Genomic DNA, 21165 nt, shown 5'->3' with positions numbered 1-21165 from the left:
ACGTCAGCAATCTAATTAAAATTAGCTCCACTATTACATGTAATTAGATTGGTTACGTTAGTAAATTATTTATCTTTTTATCGCACACATTTAACACCATAATAACTCGTATGTATACAAAAATAAAATAAAAATAAATAAGAGATAAATATTTGACAGTGTTAACTGCGCCCCACTTCAACCCCATGTGATCACATCTGGAATATCCCAGAGCTAATAATAGTAACAGCTAAACGTTGACAACTACTCTAGATTTACGGTCAGTCTTTCTCTCTTTTTTGAAATGATACACCACGTTTTCTACAAATGTACATAATTGAAATACTTTTCTATATTTTAGGATACATTCTATAAAGTTTCACTTAATAACAATCACAATTATTTACACTTACGTGCGCTTAATTTATTTGCTATATGCTTTTGTATTGGCGTGTATAGGTGTTTTATATTATTTATGTTTTTAATCATTCACAAATTTCCACCGAAATTGATATGAATATACAATCTTTAAATGAGGTTGAATTATCCGAGACTAGTTTTGCTTTTGCAAAACGTTCCAAAAAAGTCATAAAGACTGAAATTGCACCCAGCTGCAATGCCGTCACATGTTATTGTGGCGTGAATTTCACTCCCTTAATGGCGGCTGTACGGTTACACCATCTATCAACAATGTCATAAACTGCTGGGCGACAATCGGAAAAACACGTCTATTAATGTCGATTAGTGTCGACAAGCAGCAACATTAAAGTCAACATAGTTGCATTCTGTGTGGGAAGCCATAGCGTTCCATCAGGTTTGTCACGTTTTAGTGCATCTTCCCAGAAGCGACGTCTAGTCTCTTCTTTTCGAAATTTATAAAACAATATTTTTTTTTAACATTATATTATGATCTATGCAGCCAACTGCACAACATGTTTTAGGCATCTTGGACGTTAACTGCTGTAAATGATCGACGAAAGTTGCCTCAATTCACTATCAAACCATAGGTAACTAAGGAAAAGCTTCACTGCGTCACATGATAAACAATGGTGGCCAGGCGTGGAAGTACCCGTTTGGTTCCGAGAATAGGGTTTTCAACTACCATTTTTACATGCCTAACAACTCATTTTGAGGGTAGAAAAATGGAAATACACATTTTGCCCGAATAGCTCTATCATTTTTGCCTCATATGAGGTTTTCCCTCGCCCGCTGTCTAGTACTCTTATGATGTTTGTAGTAGCCCAAACTGTATAAATTTTCTCTCCGAATAATTTCGAACTTACGGAAAAAATATATAGCACAATCAGAATCACATTTATTATAAAGCCACTGATATCAATCTGATTAAAATTAGCTCTACTGGGTCTACCAGTAGATCTAACAGCATTGCGTGGACTCACATGTCCAGGTGACATTTCATCTATAAATAACAATTTAAATATCGACCAATTACACTTCGTCTTTTATAGCGTTATTCAGGAGCATGCAAATTCTAAAAATATCGGGTGAGACTATTTATGCAATAGGTGAACTTGTTGGTCTATTTCAGTAATAAACTCTGGATTGTATTCTAGTATAAACAGATTTTATGGCTATATACCATCATGGTGGGTTTTTTCGTCTTTAAACAAATTTTATATAAAATTTTATATTGCAATTAATTTCCCGCATATGGTACTTCGTAATTCACCCGAATCATTTCGTATACCCTCGGCACAATTCCGATTGTTTTCAAATTCTTTTCAAATGACTGGCATGATTTTGCAAGTAAGGTTTTGATTGGTAGAATGAAAGGTCAACTGGACATGAGCTTCAACAGGCTGCTCTTAGATCCACATGTAATAGTGGAGCTAATTTTAATTAGATTGCACTGATATTGTATGCTGACTAAAAAAAAAAGAGTAATTAATTATAATATGCACTTCTAATGAGTAAAACGATTCTGTTAGTCTGCGTCAGCTTAAAGGTAGGGTCAACTCAAACAAGAGCCTTATGTGTTGGAAAGATGCATACCCGGACCACCAACACATACTGACACTTTAGCAAATGAAAAACGCGTAATTTTAGAGTTAAAAAAAAACCATGATTATTCCTGCTAACTGGGGGCAGCCATTTTGTTTCGTTTTTGTGATGTCCGGTGGGATAGCTTGGGGCCTATTGATATGCTACGCTGGAGCAAAAATGACAACCCACGATACTCAAGTGATAATTTTCTTTTCTTTGGGACTACGTAATTGGTCAGTTCTGTGGTTTTAGATGGAAAAGTCTACTTAATCAGTAGTTTTACAGAACTATTTACAGTAATAAACCATGTCCATTACCATTTTAGGGGCGACAGGTAATATTTCACAATACCGGTGTGTATTTTTGTGTCTAGACAGCATCAATTAATTGGCTTGTCTGTTTACCAATCAAATACACACCTGCCAATCAGGAATCACAGGTAGAAGCAGCTAACAGCATAGACCAATTAACTAAGAAAACATTCCGTGTAGCATTTCAATGCGTAGGTTAATGCATGGACAAAACATTGTTAATTATTTCAACTTGTTGTGTAGCCACTATGACAATGGTATTTTATTTTGTATTGAAAAATAATATACATGTATATAATGCTGGATATACTTATTGGCTGTCTTACTGGGATGTGTATTATTACAGAACATTGCAATGTATGACTATTTATTATCCCGCAAAAACCAGGTAAATTGTGTTTCTCTAGTTCTAAGGCTCATTCCTGACGTTACGAGTTAAGTATTACGTAACCACCAGCTCGCCAGAGGGCGTACTCACTGAGATGGTACAAAATGGCTGTGCCCGTTATATATCATAGCCGTCACATTTAAACGTTTTATTAATTAACTATACAATTATACTTGTTGATATTAAGCAATAAAGTGCATTATATATTGTTGAATATGCATACCAGGCCAAATGCTTAATTGTCCCTTCCTTTAACAATGGCATTGGTAAAGGGCTCGCCCGATGTGCGGTCAGTCTAGGATTGATCCCTGTCGGTAGGTCCATTGGGCTATTTCTTGTTTGAGCCAGTGCACCACAACTGATATATCAAAGACCATGGTATGTACTATCCTGTCTGTGGGATGGTGCATATTTAAAGGTCCCATGCTACAAATGGGAAAATGTAGCAGGTTTCCTTTCTATGACTATATTTTAGAAATAACAAATGTTTGACATCCAAAAGCCGATGATTGATACACAGATGTGCTCTAGTGGTATCGTTAAACAAAACAAAATTTAACTTTATGGCAACAAACTCAGGACAGTCCCTTTAATTGTAAATATACTGATAGAACAAGTCGAGGAACACGTGATCAGATCAGATTAAATTCAGTACTAGCGTAGTTATGTCTGTATGAAAAAAAAAAAAAACATAAAATGGGACTGAATGTAACTAATGTGGGGTTGAATGTCAGTAACATGCTGATAGCTTCCTGTCACTATAGATGAGGGGTTTTGTTTTGTGTGTTCCCTTATATCTGGCCATAAGTATATGCGAATTAGGGCCTTAGCTAACTAATAATAGGAGAGGTTTGACTGGACGCAGCAACGTTTAACAACGTAAATTCGTAATCGAAACATTTTTTCAATGATGACGAGTTGAAACTGCTTCTCATGCAAATACTCGTCCATTGACCCGATAACACAAAGGCCTACCTGATATTTCAGCATGTTAGAAACCTGATAACATTTGTTGTTAATGAATGCCTATTCCATTGCTTCTCCCTGCCCCAAATTCTCTCCAAGAAAACTACAACAAAAATAGTCCACAACTACGGCAACAATAAAAATCTAACAACCAAAGTTAGTCATATAATAAATGAAATGAGTAATAAAAATACAAATTAAAAAACCCCAGGGGCAGACAGGACGTTTTGACGGGGTCGGTGGGACGTGTATGTTAGATAGAATATTGGGAGCTGGGGGGGGGGGGGGGGTGTTAATTGGGGGCAGTTCACCGCCAATTAGGCATAGATAGGTCAATCTTTCTTTTAAATACAAATACCTTTTAATCTGTAGATGGTAGATACGTTTTTAATGTACAGAATCTGTTAATAGGCATATACGACTTATTCCCATATTAAAATATTTGTGTGAATGTGGATATTGTTTTAATTTCAGTACGCACAAAGAATTAAAAGATGGCGGCAAATAACCCACCACAGGATGCTGTTTTTAAGTCTTCAGCTGGTTTAAAAGTTACTATTACAGATGGCGATATTTTAGGCGTACATGCCGATGTGCTTGTAACGAGAGAAAATCCAGATATGAGCCCAGCGAGTGAACTGTGTCTGTCATTCTGTCGTAATGCAGGTATTAAAACTGCAGATTGGATACATGATGTTAAAAAGATTCACCGCCAGCTGGAGCCAAACACAGTCATTAGTAAACATCTAGGAAAACATGGTTTTCCATACACCCATGTGTTTCACGTCATTGTGGAGTCTTCTAATTTGTCCACCGAAGATCTCGACAAGTTGTATCTTGATGTATTAAGTAAAGCTGAAAAATTCCAAGTGCAGTCTCTCGTAATGCCACTTCTTGTCAGTGGTATGTATCCATATATATTTGTTATATTTGTGTCGATTGAGTTGATCTTTTTTTCTTTTTGCATGCTATTAAACAACCACCAGTCTGACGGGCAACCTATATTTATTTACCGCACAGGTAGATAATATACTACATGAGTGTCTGTTAGATCATTTTTATCTTACGAGTTGTTTGAAAATGTATCTAACGAGTAAAAGAAGGAAGGAAATGGTTTATTTAACGATGCACTCAACACATTTTATTTATGGTTATATGGCATCAGACATATGGTTTAGGGCCACACAGATATTGAGGGAGGAAACCTGCTGTCGCCACTTCATGGGTTACTCTTTTCGATTAGCAGCAAGTGATCTTTTATAGGCACCATCCCACAGACAGGATAGCATTTACCACAGCCTTTGATGTACCAGTCGTGGTGCACTGGCTGGAGCGAGAAATCTAACAAGCGAAAGCGAGCTGTAAGACAAATGGTATCACAAGCTTTTCATTTCTTATATGGCCTCAAGAGGTGGGATGTAGCCCAGTGGTAGAGCGCTCGCATGATGCTTGATCGGTCTAGGATTGATTCCTGTCGGTGTACCCATTGGGCTATTTCTCATTCCAGCCAGTACACCACGACTTGTTAAAGGCTGTGGTATGTTTTCCCTCTAATACTATATGTAAAAAATACCAAATGTTTGACATCCAATAGCTGATGGTAAATAAATCGATGAGCTCTAGTGGTGTCATTAAATAAAACAAACTAACTTTTACATGGCCTCAAAAAACTATTTAAATGTTTTTTACAACCTAACTTTTCGTTACTTGTATGCCACAGAACAACCAGTGTCACTTAAGTTGTAGGTAACAAAGCAATCAATTTCAGTCATGCTTATTTCATTGGATTGTATGGCTCTGTTGGCCAAGCCATCACCAGCCAATCATCAACTTGTGTGAGAAAAGGCATTTATTTTTCTTTATATCTTTGATTCCACGTCACAATTTCAAACTCTCAACTACACTTAATGTTGGCTAAATAGTTTGGTTTCTTTACACTTTTATTAGTTATTTGATCCATTTTAAATTAGTATCACTATACTTGCTTATAAGTATTTGACGTGCCTATGTCCAGTTGAGGTTCAAGCACTCTGTCCTTAGGACACAGTCTAGTGACCTGAACTGCCTCTTCAGGACAGAAGGGTTTGGACAAAATGTGAACTGCCTCTTCAGGACAGTAAGGGGGTTGGACAAAATGTGAACTGCCTCTTCTGGACAGAAAGGGGGTTGGACAAAATGTTGACTTGCTCTTCAGGACAGTAAGGGGGTTGGACAAAATATGCTATGGCTTTATTTGGTTAATTATTTATCTATACTCGATAAAATTAGTGGGTTGTATTTTCTAATAAAAATAAGTTTATTGTTTCGTCCGAAATAATTTGGACGACGATTTACATAGGGTTTTCTTGACGGGATGCAACCCATCTCGTCCCTATAAGCTGTGCACCCAAACGGCCTTAACGAGGCCACTCACGTTGACATATCGATCGGACTTTAAACTTTTAGATCTGCGTTCAAAAGGTTGTCATAATTACTCTCTTTTTTTTTAATTATTAAATAATCCGATCCTCTCTTCTTTCTCTTATTTAATTTTGGACTGTCCTTCTAAAATGCTCCAAATTATACTACTCAAAAGAATTTAAGGGTCAGACGATATTTTCGACATTATTTTCTGAATGTCAATTATATTAGCTAGACCATAATGTCACGCATGGTATTGTTCCATTTTGACGAAAGTGGGTCTAAGCAACCCATAAATGAATTAAAATCCACTGTCATTGACACTGTCGACTAGTTCTAATGGCGAAAACATGCTTACATTTGCACGTAAATTAGGGCGAAAGCGAAAGGTCTGCTAAGTGCCCATAACTTGCTTTTTCACAAAGCGCTTCATTTGCACGCTTTGCATGTGTATTCCATGTTCCCAATGCTGAATTTCCGTATAATTGGAGCTTGCGTTCGTGTACGGTGCACACTCCAAATTCGACAATGGTACGACGTCAACTGACTATCGAAGATCGAGGAAGGGCTATTGCTTGGCTTCAGGATAGCAATACGCAAAGAAATGTTGCTCTGAGACTTGGTGTCAGTCAGAGTGTCGTTGGCCGACTGTGGCAACGGTACCAAGCAACGAATTCTGTTCGAAATCGTCCACGTTCGGGAAGACCCCGAAGCACTACAAATAGAGAGGACCGCTACATCACCAATATGGCTCTACGTCAACGCACAACCACTGCACGCCGATTACGTGACAATCTGCGGACTGCGACTGGAACTTGAGTGTCTGATCAAACCATACGCAATCGTCTGAGAGCCAATAATCTACGCTGCCGTCGCCAGGCTGTTCGACCACCACTCCTGCCACGTCACAGAACGGCCAGACGTCACTGGTGCACGCTTCATCTGCGGTGGCAACGTGTTCAGTGGGGTCGAGTGATGTTCACTGATGAGTCCAGGTTTATTCTCCAGTTCAACGACGGTCGGGTTCGTGTCTACAGACGTCCTGGGGAGTGCTTCGCTGACGTTAACGTTAGACAACGTCACCGGTTCGGTGGTGGCAGCGTCATGGTGTGGGGCGGCATCTCTATCCACCACAGGACCCCCCTCTTTGTGGTGGATGGCAATCTGAATGGAATCCGCTATCTGAATGAGATTATCCGGCCGTTGGTTCTCCCAGGCCTTCAGCAGATTGGCGGCGGGGCAGTTCTGCAGGATTACAATGCCAGACCCCACCGCGCCAGGGTGGTAACGGACTTTCTCAGACAACAAGGTATCGCCAGGATAGATTGGCCAGCATATTCGCCTGACTTGGCCCCAATAGAGAACGCCTGGGACGAATTAGGCAGGAGAGTTCGGGATAACCATGCCCCTCCGGCCAACCTTCATGATCTGGGTCAACTTCTTATGGCAGAGTGGCAGGCCATTCCCCAAGAGTTCTTCAGACGTCTGATCAACAGCATGAGGCAACGATGTGTCGAGTGTATTCGCGCCAGGGGTGGATTCACACACTATTAAACGAATGTTCTAATGTGTAAAATCCATGTTTGACAACCTTCAACTTTGACAGCATGTCATGTGACTTTCTTGTATACAGTGACGTTTATTTGTGTTTTTTTGTAAATATGGAACAATAAATTAAATTTTTGGTGTAGTTTACATCATCAATCTAATACACTCTGAAACTTATTTGGTTATACATTTTTGACCCTTAAATTCTTTTGAGTAGTATATATAAATATTCGGCCGAGCAGTCAATTATTTTTATTTTTGGCTTGTAACTTGGTTTTTTCTTTAAAAAAAAAAATGTATTCCATTAACTTTTTTACTAATTGCTATTTTCAAAATTCTGCCCATTTTCAACTCTACCCCCCCTCCATCCCGAGTCAGGTCACCGATCTTATCGGAGGTCGGACTCGGGATGGGCGTGTTCGAAACCCTAGTGGTATATGGGCACGTTAAACAAGTTATCATCATCATCATCAGGACAGAAAGGGGGTTGGACAAAATGTGAACTGCCTCTTCAGGACAGTAAGTTTGGACAAAATGTGAACTGCCTCTTCAGGACTGTAAGGGGGTTGGACAAAATGTACTATGGCTTTATTTGGTTAATTAGTTATCTATACTCGATAAAATTAGTGGGTTGTATTTTCTAATAAAAATACGTTTATTGTTGTCGTCCGAAATAATTTGGACGACGATTTACATGTAGATGGTCCAGTTTTTAAATACACACATCGTGATTTGTTTAAATTAATTAAAAATATTAAATAATATATAATATGATATTTCAATTTAACTGGATTATAATGTCAAGTGAAGTTTGTGTAAATTATAACAATGTATTACTGTAGTCTCATTTTGAGTGTCAACTAGATAGCAATACACGGAATCATCCACTATTTTGCCAAATGCCCATTCGACTCCGCAGATACGGCCCTGATCTCGTATCACTGTTTTGTCGTTTAAATTTGAGATGTTTGTTTGCTGACACTACACTTTTTCTCTCCTTAGAAATAACCAAGACACCCTCCGTTGATGTTGAGGTTTGCTGCAACCTGTGTCTAGATGTTTTTACAGATCCACGCGGACTCTTCTGTGGACACACGTTTTGTCTACAGTGTTTGCAAAATCATATCAAGACTAGTGCACGCAGAAAGTCTTTTCAATGTCCAAACTGCAGGACCATGATCAAGATTCCAAATTATGAAGAACCAAAAACATCCTGGGCTTCACAGTTCCCGCGAATCATGGCACTCACGGACGCCATTGCTGTGATTAACAGAATGAAAATATGTACGTCACATCGTACATTCGTTTTACATTATGAGATCTAACATGAGCCTATGTCATTTCGTGTCCAGGTAACCTGTTAATGCATTAAGTTATTCAGAAGAGGTACCTCCTTGGATTACAAACTCACCCACTTCAAGTAGCATAAAAAATATCATATGACACAACCCTATCACCCAGCCACACACCGTATACTTTTCTATAAGCACGGTCTTAAGATAATGCTCTTCAAAGAAACCATATTTAAAATGGGTTCTGCAGATCATCCATTGAAATTATAAAAACAATTATTTAACACCACTAGAGTACATTGGTATATTAATCTTTGGCTATTGGATCTCAAACATTTGGTAATTCTCACAGCAAGAGATCTTATTATATAGACAGGACAGCATATACCACAGCTTTTGATATAAAAGTTGTAGGGCAAACTAAGGATTTAACCATGGCACAATCCACACACGCGCACACACTTAAAGCTTTAAATGGAAAGGAAATGTTTTATTTAACGACACAAACAACACATTTTATTTATGGTTATATGGCATTGGAACTTTAAATCGATAACAATGTACCAGCAATTTGAATAATTTCATTATTCATGTTCATTCTTTTAAAAATAACTTCTTTTCAGAAAATATTCGCAGAGAAGACCCCATACATTTTTTGATGAAGTGCTTTGCAAATCATAAAAAACACTACTTGGAAAATATTTACTTGGGCGCTTCAAGTTTAAAGGAATTTAAGAAGATGTGTGATTCAGGCAGAAATCATTTGACGTTAGAAAGAGATTCCATCAGTTCTAGTTCAACCACTTATGGTGGTATGTATACATATTATTATATATACAAAGGAACCACCTATAAAGGTCACTGTGACTTTGTACAAAGGTTTGAGAATCACTTCATACTTGATTTATGCAAATGCATGTGTCTTAAAGGTAGGGTCAACTCAAACAAGAGCCTTATGTGTTGGAAAGATGCATACCTGGGCCACCAACACATACTGACACTTTAACAAATGAAAAATGTGTAATTTTAGAGTTAATAAAAAAACATGATTATTTCTGCTAACTGGGGGCAGCCATTTTGTTTCGTTTTTGTGACGTCCGGTGGTATAGCTTGGGGCGAAGTGACGTCAGCTCTGTCCATCTCCTCTATACATGATGTAAACAAACGCTCTAATTTACGACAAGGTGCTTCGCTTTCATCAACCTGACTTGTAAAACAACATAAATGACTTGATTGTATAATAAACTATTTAACTAAATATATTTCAATTTACATCAATAGAACGAAATGAAGTCATAGTATTTTTTATTTTTTTTAAATGCAAAGAAAAAAATGCATATTATTAGGCTTATTGGTAGGATACGTTCGAGCAAAAACTACCACTTTTCTTTTCTTTGGGACGACGTAATTGGTCAGTTTTGTGATTTTACATGGGAAAGTCTACTTAAGCAAGGGTTTTACAGAATTACTTACAGTAATAACGCAGGGCGGCTGGTAATGTCCATTACGAATAGAGGGGTATCCGTGCGGTTATAACACAATACCCTGTGATCTTAATAAAAGAGGCACGTCTTTTTAGTGTGTCTAGACAGCGTCTGGAGACCATCTAAATATACACCTGCCAATCAGGAACCACAGGCACGGACCACGGAAAGAAAATGCCAATTAACCAAGAAAACACTCCGATTATTATTTCAGTACATGGGTTAATTTATGTACAAAATATAATACAGTTATTTCAACACTTTGACAATGGTGGTTTATTTTGTATTGAAAAATATATAATTGTTACTGGCTTTCTGGGATGGCTATTATTACAGAACATTGCGATGCATCCGCAAAAATCAGGTATGTTTTGTTTCTTCAGTTCGAAGACTAATTCCTGACGTGAGACGTTAGGTATTAAGTAACCACCAGCTCACCAGAGGGCGTATTCACTAGGATGGTACAAAATGGCTGCACCCGTTATATATAATGGCCGTCACATTTAACCGTTTTATTAATTAACTATATAGAGGCTATTTCATGGGTTTTTCAACGAGTGATGTGTAAAAACCATATTTTCACGAATTGTGAAGCAATGAGCGAAAATATGGTTTTCACACATCACGAGTTGACATAAAAATCGTATTTGGAAAAACACCATGAAATGGTCTATTTATTATATACAGATTTCCTAATTTTTGACAATATCTTTCGCTTTTTGGTAATATCTTTCGCTTATCCTATCGAAAACACGTAACGTCATGATATATTTCTTCCTATGAAACTTTGCCAGAATATTTACTTGACCATAGACTTTTATAAAAAGAAATTTGAATAAAAATTATATTTATTAACATTTATTTAACAATACTGCGGTGCAAACATACCTGACAACGCGATCCTCTACAAACTCCCACAAAAACAAAACGAGTCGAACGCCGTTAAATTCTTACACTTACACTCGATGACACTACATTGTGTCATCATTATGCAGCTTCGTATTCAATTCGTTTGATATATTTTGTCATAATTTTTTATAGGTACATTTGTTTAAATTACATTTTTTATTTTTTACATTCGGTCAGATGCATTGGCAATCATCAAATTTAAATACGAAGAAACGAGACAAAGGGAGATAATTTAATCATGCACTTTTACAAGAAAATAAATACGATTTCTATATTTTCACTGTAGCTAAAATACAGTGAAAATATGACTTTTCACAGGATATGACTTTTATAGTTTCTGTAGATCTAGACCGGCCTCGGTGGCGTCGTGGCAGGCCATCGGTCTACAGGCTGGTAGGTACTGGGTTCGGATCCCAGTCGAGGCATGGAATTTTTAATCCAGATACCGACTCCAAACCCTGAGTGAGTGCTCTGCAAGGCTCAATGGGTAGGTGTAAACCACTTGCACCGACCAGTGATCCATAACTGGTTCAACAAAGGCCATGGTTTGTGCTATCCTGCCTGTGGGAAGTTAAGTGTATTTGCATGGGTTTCCCAAATGATTTTAAAGGGATCATATCATTACGCCGTCCAATGAGCAGCCTGTAGGTGACACATATATAGTTCCATTGAAAATAGTGCCCCTTTATTTTAGTTTTTTGGAATTGGTCAGAACTGATTATGCAGTGTTGAAAGGGGGGGGGGGGAGCAACTCGTTATGGTGTAAAAACAGGGTTGATTCCTGCATTTAGAACCGAATGTCATATCATGTAGTCTAAAAACGGTTGATTCCTGCATCTAGAACCGAATGTCATATCATGTAGTGTGAAAACTGGGTTGATTCCTGCATCTAGAACCGAATGTCATATCATGTAGTGTGAAAACCAGGTTGATTTCTGCATCTAGAACCGAATGTCATATCATGTAGTGTAAAAACCAGGTTGATTTCCTGCATCTAGAACCGAATGTCATATCATGTAGTGTGTTGCCCATCTACTTTAATGAAAGTTGCTTCCCTTTTCGGATTCTTGAAATAAAGGAGGTAATATTTTAAACTCCAGGTGGTGAACTTGTTATTTCTTTCAGTAGAATGATGTCATTGGGGTTACTCTCTTCTTCTAAGGTACAAAGTTAAACTTGGCTTTTCCGATTTAATTGCTACATTATGACGCTAATGTTTTCATGCTCCCTTAAATATAAACAATAGTGGTGACATAACTAGATCCTTGTTCTGCAAGTTAGTCATTTTATCGCTTAAAGAATCACATAACCATTTTGACTAGATGTTTTATACCTTGCTTTTGGGGAATTTATAATGATATAGACTTGTTCACAAATTGAGCTTCACATTAAGATACATGTTTCTACTGTTTCTCTTTATCAAGCAATGTTGGAACAGTTAGCGATATGTTCCAATGATTTAACAAAATAATAACAAATTGATTGGTTTGGCTCTATGTGATGATGTATTATGAAAATCCATAATTGATCATGCAGGAAAATGTCAACAATAATTGTTCAACCAGTTTAGAGGATGTAATTGATGTTAAATTGTTGGGGTTTGTTTTCATGTGTACATAAATTAAATAATTTTAAATAGTTATTAATTGTAAAATTAGTGATTTGTAGGGTATATCCTATGAACATGACAATGGGTGCTTGGTCCTTATAATTATAATCCTTATGTTCATATAATTCTGATCGATCGTATAATCAAAAGCTGATCTGTTGGTCCAAATGATTATAACCGATGATCAATGATGAAATTCCAATCAATTCTCAACACTAGAAATTGTTTGACAGTCGATGCATTGAAAATTTAATCTTGACTGCTGCAATAGGTTTTTCAGGGTAAGCTAGGGGAAGTTTGGAATTACAGACCGTGACAATAAAATGTTTTTAGGGGAGTGATTAATTGCTCCCCTAACTTAAATTATGGGGAGCCATTTCAGATACAGTCAAACCCGCTTATTTGCATACCCTCGGTGCTGCTCAATTTTGTGCAATTAACCGGGTTAGTCGATTAACCGATAGAGTACCGACTTTCACTTTGTAACAGCCATCCAACTACAAAGTGGCATGGGAGACAGTCTAGCACAATGCGGTACTTCATACCGGAACTATTATAGTTAACACATGTCACATGCAGTTGGATATATATAAATTAAAAAAAATATATATCTATCAATATATATAATAAGCATGACGTTTTTGTTTTAATCTGCCAGGCCAGAAATCTTTTTTTTTTTAAAAACAAAAAAACAACGCCTGTCACTGGGCGTCGTTTTCTAAAAACACAAACTTTGAGTATTAAAAAAAAATACTGACCATCCACTAGTGTAAACAAAGTGTATTAGCCATGTAGTTAATGAGATAAACTTGAAACAACAGAACCATCAAAAAGTTCACGTTTCATCGGTACACGTGTTTACAAAATGACGTCAGTTTCCGGAATTACCGGGCTGTTGATTGACCGAATGCGCCTTACCATAGAATTACGTGAACTTTAGATTAATGATCTTGTATGAATTTGCTGATATGGTGTTCTTTCCATCCCAAAAGATATGGCAAGCTTTGGTATTATTTGTGATCCCCTTTGCTATTGTTAAGCAATTAAAGTTAAGCTCGGCTAGTGAGTCGTTATCAGTTCCAGCAGTCTGCATTGCATGCATGACCATTCTAACACAATTGACTGACGGTCTTTGTTATCTTTGTTTTAACGACCTCCCCCACCAGTAAAAAAAATTCCGCTACATTTTCCGGGAAGCATGTTTCGCCCCCCATCCACCCCTTTGCTCGCCCTAGTAAAATTCCAACCCATCATATTACATATGTACAATTAATACTAAGTACAACAAATAATAAATAAAATCAGTATGGACATTTATTCTGTTAAAAACTTAATACATACACATGTAGCATTTAATTTTAGAAAACAAACATAATCATATAACATTTTATTTACATCAATGTCCGTGTCATTTGAAATGTCAAGGAATCCAGTTAATGAACTCTTGTCATTATTACTCTTCTTGAAGTTCGCTGACGGCGGTTTGCAGCCGATGTTGTTTCACACAAATCTTCTAACTGGTACAACCTGTCAAAGTCCTCACACCCATTTTCTTCTAAAAAGCGCCTCACTCTGCCGAGTATTGTCTTCACCTCACCGTTGGTGACGGGCAGTAGGTAGTCGTGATCGTCGTTGTCGCTGTCATCTGATTCGTTTACCGTTGTTGATGTTGAATCCTGTTGTGTGAACGCTGCACAGATTTCTTCGTCAGTCTGTGGTTGATGGCAGTCCAGTGTGTCGTCGTGGGAGATGAATTGTTGAAATGCCTCGTTAGTTAGTCCAGTCGGTGCAGCGAAGTTGGTGTCATCAGAGTTGTCACTTTCTACAGGTTGCTGAACATCTGGCTTGAAAAAGCCACCTTTTCGAAAACAGTTTACAATTGTAGACGACGTGACGTTGTTCCAGGCTTTTCTCAGCATATGGATGGCATCTAACAAAGTTAACTTTTTAGCAATGCTATTCGCGCTCAGTTCGTCATCGGCGTCGATGTCGTCAATTATCTTGTGAACAACCTGACTTCTATAGTGGCCTTTTAGGTTTCTGATGATCCCCTGATCACATGGCTGGATTACAGACGTAGTTCTCGGCGGCAAAAACATCAGCTTACGTTTCCCAGCTTTTCATTTGGTGGATGGGCAGGACAGTTGTCAACTAGTAACACCACATGTCGTCGCTGAAGGCGCATATCTTTGTTGAAATCCTCCAACCACTTGTTGAAGATAGCCGACGTCATCCAGGCATTCTGGCTATTTTCGTACTTCACTGGAAGACTCTTTTTCCCTCTGAAACACCTCGGCTGTTTGCTCTTTCCAATGACGAGAAGTTTTCGTTTGTCAGTTCCCGACATGTTGCAGGCTATCATTGCTGTCACCCTGTCCATCGCCTTTTGCTCCCACTCACTGTCTCCGATTTTACAGTTAATGTTCCGTCAGGTAATGCTCGGTAGTACAGTCCAGTTTCGTCAGCGTTGTAGATGTCGTCTGCTTCGTATGTCTTTAGTATATCTGGGAGAACGGTCTGTGTCCACTTGTCTGCTGCTACCAGGTCTGCATCTTTCTTTTCTCCATGCAGTCGTTTGTAGACGATGTTATGTCTTTCTTTCCATCTACTAAGCCATCCGTTGGTGGGGTTAAAGTCTTCTTTATGGAGATGTTTCGCCAAATCCTTTGCTTTTTCTGCGAGAATGGGACCGGACACAGGGATATCTCTGGACCTGGCACTATCGAACCATTCTGACAAGGCGCCCTCCACATCCTCTGCTTTGCCAGATCGTAGCCGTTTTCGTTCGGGGTTCGTTTTATTACACTCGTATCGTGTGCGAATATCCTCTCGTTTGCCAGCAATTCTGCATACCTGTGACTGGGAACAGCCCATTTTTTTGGCTATTTCTGCTTGTGAAATTTTTTGATCTAAAAGTTTAACAGCTTCGTATTTATCAGCAAGTGATAAATCGTTTCTTTTGCGTTTAACAGACATAGCGTACACTGCATCTAATGAATAAGTGAACAACAACCCTTTCTCGGTCACATTTATTAAAAACATCACCGCCTAGGACGATTGATCTGTAATCTTTTAATTACTAACAAGGCTTCTCGACATAACGTAATTGATACAGAACAATGATTGCCCTGAACACGTCAATCGAATAGGGCCTCAATAGTTGAGTGCGCATGCGTACAAGCGCACAGGCGGTACTTCTAAAAATAATAGTCGGAGAGTTACATGTTATTGAGATGGCCTCTGATTAACAGCAATATATTGCAAACAAAACATTAGGTGTTAGGTTTATTCAACTTAATTATGTCATTCTTAAATCTTGTAGTCAGGTATTGTGATTCACCAGTAGTAACGTGCACACCATCTCATTTGCATGCCACACATCGACTTTGTAAACACCGATTACAGTCGGCTTACCACACAGTGAGCTCAAACAAAACAGATTTATTTGAGTTGTTTTGCCAAAGTGAAGTAGTCTCAGGGAAGTGATGGGTAGTAAGAGTGATAGCTCTCTTTAAATGGAGAAGTCTGGTATTTAGATTAATGATCTTACAGTTCTAAATATTACTCTTCTTGAAGTAGTCTCAGGGAAGTGATGGGTAGTAAGAGTGATAGCTCTCTTTAAATGGAGAAGTCTGGTATTTAGATTAATGATCTTACAGTTCTAAATATTACTCTTCTTGAAGTAGTCTCAGGGAAGTGATGGGTAGTAAGAGTGATAGCTCTCTTTAAATGGAGAAGTCTGGTATTTAGATTAATGATCTTACAGTTCTAAATATTACTCTTCTTGAAGTAGTCTCAGGGAGTGATGGGGGTGTAAGAGTGATAGCTCTCTTTAAATGGAGAAGTCTGGTATTTAGATTAATGATCTTACAGTTCTAAATATTACTCTTCTTGAAGTAGTCTCAGGGAAGTGATGGGTAGTAAGAGTGATAGCTCTCTTTAAATGGAGAAGTCTGGTATTTAGATTAATGATCTTACAGTTCTAAATATTACTCTTCTTGAAGTAGTCTCAGGGAAGTGATGGGTAGTAAGAGTGATAGCTCTCTTTAAATGGAGAAGTCTGGTATTTAGATTAATGATCTTACAGTTCTAAATATTACTCTTCTTGAAGTAGTCTCAGGGAAGTGATGGGTAGTAAGAGTGATAGCTCTCTTTAAATGGAGAAGTCTGGTATTTAGATTAATGATCTTACAGTTCTAAATATTACTCTTCTTGAAGTAGTCTCAGGGAAGTGATGGGTAGTAAGAGTGATAGCTCTCTTTAAATGGAGAAGTCTGGTATTTAGATTAATGATCTTACAGTTCTAAATATTACTCTTCTTGAAGTAGTCTCAGGGAAGTGATGGGTAGTAAGAGTGATAGCTCTCTTTAAATGGAGAAGTCTGGTATTTAGATTAATGATCTTACAGTTCTAAATATTACTCTTCTTGAAGTAGTCTCAGGGAAGTGATGGGTAGTAAGAGTGATAGCTCTCTTTAAATGGAGAAGTCTGGTATTTAGATTAATGATCTTACAGTTCTAAATATTACTCTTCTTGAAGTAGTCTCAGGGAAGTGATGGGTAGTAAGAGTGATAGCTCTCTTTAAATGGAGAAGTCTGGTATTTAGATTAATGATCTTACAGTTCTAAATATTACTCTTCTTGAAGTAGTCTCAGGGAAGTGATGGGTAGTAAGAGTGATAGCTCTCTTTAAATGGAGAAGTCTGGTATTTAGATTAATGATCTTACAGTTCTAAATATTACTCTTCTTGAAGTAGTCTCAGGGAAGTGATGGGTAGTAAGAGTGATAGCTCTCTTTAAATGGAGAAGTCTGGTATTTAGATTAATGATCTTACAGTTCTAAATATTACTCTTCTTGAAGTAGTCTCAGGGAGTGATGTGATGGGTAGTAAGAGTGATAGCTCTCTCTTTAAATGGAGAAGTCTGGTATTTAGATTAATGATCTTACAGTTCTAAATATTACTCTTCTTGAAGTAGTCTCAGGGAAGTGATGGGTAGTAAGAGTGATAGCTCTCTTTAAATGGAGAAGTCTGGTATTTAGATTAATGATCTTACAGTTCTAAATATTACTCTTCTTGAAGTAGTCTCAGGGAAGTGATGGGTAGTAAGAGTGATAGCTCTCTTTAAATGGAGAAGTCTGGTATTTAGATTAATGATCTTACAGTTCTAAATATTACTCTTCTTGAAGTAGTCTCAGGGAGTGATGGGTAGTAAGAGTGATAGCTCTCTTTAAATGGAGAAGTCTGGTATTTAGATTAATGATCTTACAGTTCTAAATATTACTCTTCTTGAAGTAGTCTCAGGGAGTGATGGGTAGTAAGAGTGATAGCTCTCTTTAAATGGAGAAGTCTGGTATTTAGATTAATGATCTTACAGTTCTAAATATTACTCTTCTTGAAGTAGTCTCAGGGAAGTGATGGGTAGTAAGAGTGATAGCTCTCTTTAAATGGAGAAGTCTGGTATTTAGATTAATGATCTTACAGTTCTAAATATTACTCTTCTTGAAGTAGTCTCAGGGAAGTGATGGGTAGTAAGAGTGATAGCTCTCTTTAAATGGAGAAGTCTGGTATTTAGATTAATGATCTTACAGTTCTAAATATTACTCTTCTTGAAGTAGTCTCAGGGAAGTGATGGGTAGTAAGAGTGATAGCTCTCTTTAAATGGAGAAGTCTGGTATTTAGATTAATGATCTTACAGTTCTAAATATTACTCTTCTTGAAGTAGTCTCAGGGAAGTGATGGGTAGTAAGAGTGATAGCTCTCTTTAAATGGAGAAGTCTGGTATTTAGATTAATGATCTTACAGTTCTAAATATTACTCTTCTTGAAGTAGTCTCAGGGAAGTGATGGGTAGTAAGAGTGATAGCTCTCTTTAAATGGAGAAGTCTGGTATTTAGATTAATGATCTTACAGTTCTAAATATTACTCTTCTTGAAGTAGTCTCAGGGAAGTGATGGGTAGTAAGAGTGATAGCTCTCTTTAAATGGAGAAGTCTGGTATTTAGATTAATGATCTTACAGTTCTAAATATTACTCTTCTTGAAGTAGTCTCAGGGAAGTGATGGGTAGTAAGAGTGATAGCTCTCTTTAAATGGAGAAGTCTGGTATTTAGATTAATGATCTTACAGTTCTAAATATTACTCTTCTTGAAGTAGTCTCAGGGAAGTGATGGGTAGTAAGAGTGATAGCTCTCTTTAAATGGAGAAGTCTGGTATTTAGATTAATGATCTTACAGTTCTAAATATTACTCTTCTTGAAGTAGTCTCAGGGGAGTGATGGGTAGTAAGAGTGATAGCTCTCTTTAAATGGAGAAGTCTGGTATTTAGATTAATGATCTTACAGTTCTAAATATTACTCTTCTTGAAGTAGTCTCAGGGAAGTGATGGGTAGTAAGAGTGATAGCTCTCTTTAAATGGAGAAGTCTGGTATTTAGATTAATGATCTTACAGTTCTAAATATTACTCTTCTTGAAGTAGTCTCAGGGAAGTGATGGGTAGTAAGAGTGATAGCTCTCTTTAAATGGAGAAGTCTGGTATTTAGATTAATGATCTTACAGTTCTAAATATTACTCTTCTTGAAGTAGTCTCAGGGAAGTGATGGGTAGTAAGAGTGATAGCTCTCTTTAAATGGAGAAGTCTGGTATTTAGATTAATGATCTTACAGTTCTAAATATTACTCTTCTTGAAGTAGTCTCAGGGAAGTGATGGGTAGTAAGAGTGATAGCTCTCTTTAAATGGAGAAGTCTGGTATTTAGATTAATGATCTTACAGTTCTAAATATTACTCTTCTTGAAGTAGTCTCAGGAAGTGATGGGTAGTAAGAGTGATAGCTCTCTTTAAATGGAGAAGTCTGGTATTTAGATTAATGATGTCACTGCAACCCCAGCCATTCAATTTGTTAAACACAGTTAACTAATTCAAACTTATTTTGGTGCTTATATCCAATTGTAGTTCAAGTACTCTGTCCTGGGCTCAACTCTCTCTTTCTATATCTCTTTCTATATCTCTTTCTATATCTCTTTCCCCCTAGGGGCAGGACGTAGCCCAGTGGTACAGCGCTCGCTTGATGCGCGGTCGATTTAGGATCGATCCCCGTTGGTGGCCGCATTGTGGTGCACCACAACTGTTGTAACAAAGGCCGTGGTATATACTGTCCTGTCTGTGGGATGGTGTATATAAAAGATCCCTTACTGCTAATCGAAAAGAGCAGCCCATGAAGTGGCGACAGCTGGTTTCCTCTATAATATATATCTGTGTGGTCCTTATCCATATGTCTGACACCATATAACCGTAAATAAAATGTGTTGAGTGTGTCGTTAAATAAAACATTTCCTTCCTTCCTTCTTTCCCCCTATCTCCCTCCCCCAGTCTCTTTACCATGTATTGAAAAATAACCATACCATATATCGCTGTGTATTAGCAGACTTTTAGACATGGAGTCAACAAAAAATGTCTTACAAAAATATAACAAAATATCGGCGTGTACGGAAATACGATACTAACAAAAACTTGTAGGTCATTTTAGGCTTCAAAACCTTACCATTGATTTTTAACAGCCTCTATTAAGTCCCATACCAGTCTCCATTTGTTTGTTTGAAACACACAATAAAAGTTATATTTTATTTGAGAAAAGAAATCAAATTTATTTTATTTTAATCATGTCAACAATTTCCGGCAAAAGCAAACAGACAAGTAGTGCCAGTATTTGGCACAAAATGTGTCACGTGATCAGAACAGTCATTAATTTTTTTTATAACTGCTGATAATTTGTCCTCAGTTGCAGATTTAATTGGTCAGGACTGATGATTTTTATACTTACCATCATTGTTGATTCTGCAATTCCTAATAAATTATTAAAACTATGTTTTATTTGAGATATGACCCGGCACTTATAAAAGGAACGGAAGAGGGTAGTGTTCATCATTGCAATTATCTATCGTGGGTATTAAATAATATTTACACCGCAAAAATAAAAGTTAAACTACATTTATCAGCTAGCGATGTCTATGCGATTCAATTGAATAAGATACAAATAAAAGAACGGAATAATGTTATCCCACATTAGGAGATTTTTTTATATAAACATTTATTCTTTTTTAGCTATCTTTATTAAAATAGGTTTTGTACATTGTACTTCGATCGGTTCACCTAAAAGAAATTCCCACAATTGACTGTTGCATGAGATTGATATTATCTTGATAAAGGCCATTCTATATTTTTGCCCATTTCAACTACATAAAAGTTTAGTTGGCTTATACATCATATCAATCTTTTTGTACC

General features: G+C 37.3%; 3 protein-coding genes across 3 annotated transcripts; 1 reads left to right on the top strand and 2 right to left on the bottom strand.

Annotated features, from left to right (window-relative positions):
• The first annotated feature begins 667 nt into the window (after positions 1-667).
• Positions 668-9746, top strand: LOC121376909. The gene is made up of 4 exons (XM_041504694.1): positions 668-793; positions 4123-4551; positions 8599-8880; positions 9512-9746. Coding segments are annotated over exons 2-4 (693 nt in total). The 5' UTR covers positions 668-793; positions 4123-4142; the 3' UTR covers positions 9514-9746.
• Positions 9747-14323: 4577 nt separating this feature from the next.
• On the bottom strand, positions 14324-14989 carry LOC121377897 (jerky protein homolog-like). The gene has a single exon (XM_041505994.1). The coding sequence runs from the start codon at positions 14987-14989 to the stop codon at positions 14324-14326; it is 666 nt and encodes a 221-aa protein (XP_041361928.1).
• Positions 14990-15257: 268 nt separating this feature from the next.
• On the bottom strand, positions 15258-15764 carry LOC121377896 (tigger transposable element-derived protein 4-like). The gene has a single exon (XM_041505993.1). It carries the CDS (start codon positions 15762-15764, stop codon positions 15258-15260), a length of 507 nt encoding a protein of 168 aa, XP_041361927.1.
• Positions 15765-21165: the final 5401 nt, after the last annotated feature.

The sequence above is a fragment of the Gigantopelta aegis genome, chromosome 7 (genome assembly GCF_016097555.1).
Source record: "Gigantopelta aegis isolate Gae_Host chromosome 7, Gae_host_genome, whole genome shotgun sequence".
Classification (NCBI taxonomy): Eukaryota; Metazoa; Mollusca; class Gastropoda; order Neomphalida; family Peltospiridae; genus Gigantopelta; species Gigantopelta aegis.
Note: the sequence above shows the minus strand (reverse complement) of the source record. Positions and strands in the feature narration are given on the sequence as shown.

Bases quoted from the DNA above. Each gene is read 5' to 3' on its own strand.
- LOC121376909 (XM_041504694.1), top strand. From the start codon at position 4,143: ATGGCGGCAAATAACCCACCACAGGATGCTGTTTTTAAGTCTTCAGCT. The intron at 4,552-8,598 runs GTATGTATCCAT...TTCTCTCCTTAG, and splicing joins AATGCCACTTCTTGTCAGTG to AAATAACCAAGACACCCTCC.
- LOC121377897 (XM_041505994.1), bottom strand. From the start codon at position 14,989: ATGTTTTTGCCGCCGAGAACTACGTCTGTAATCCAGCCATGTGATCAG.
- LOC121377896 (XM_041505993.1), bottom strand. From the start codon at position 15,764: ATGGGCTGTTCCCAGTCACAGGTATGCAGAATTGCTGGCAAACGAGAG.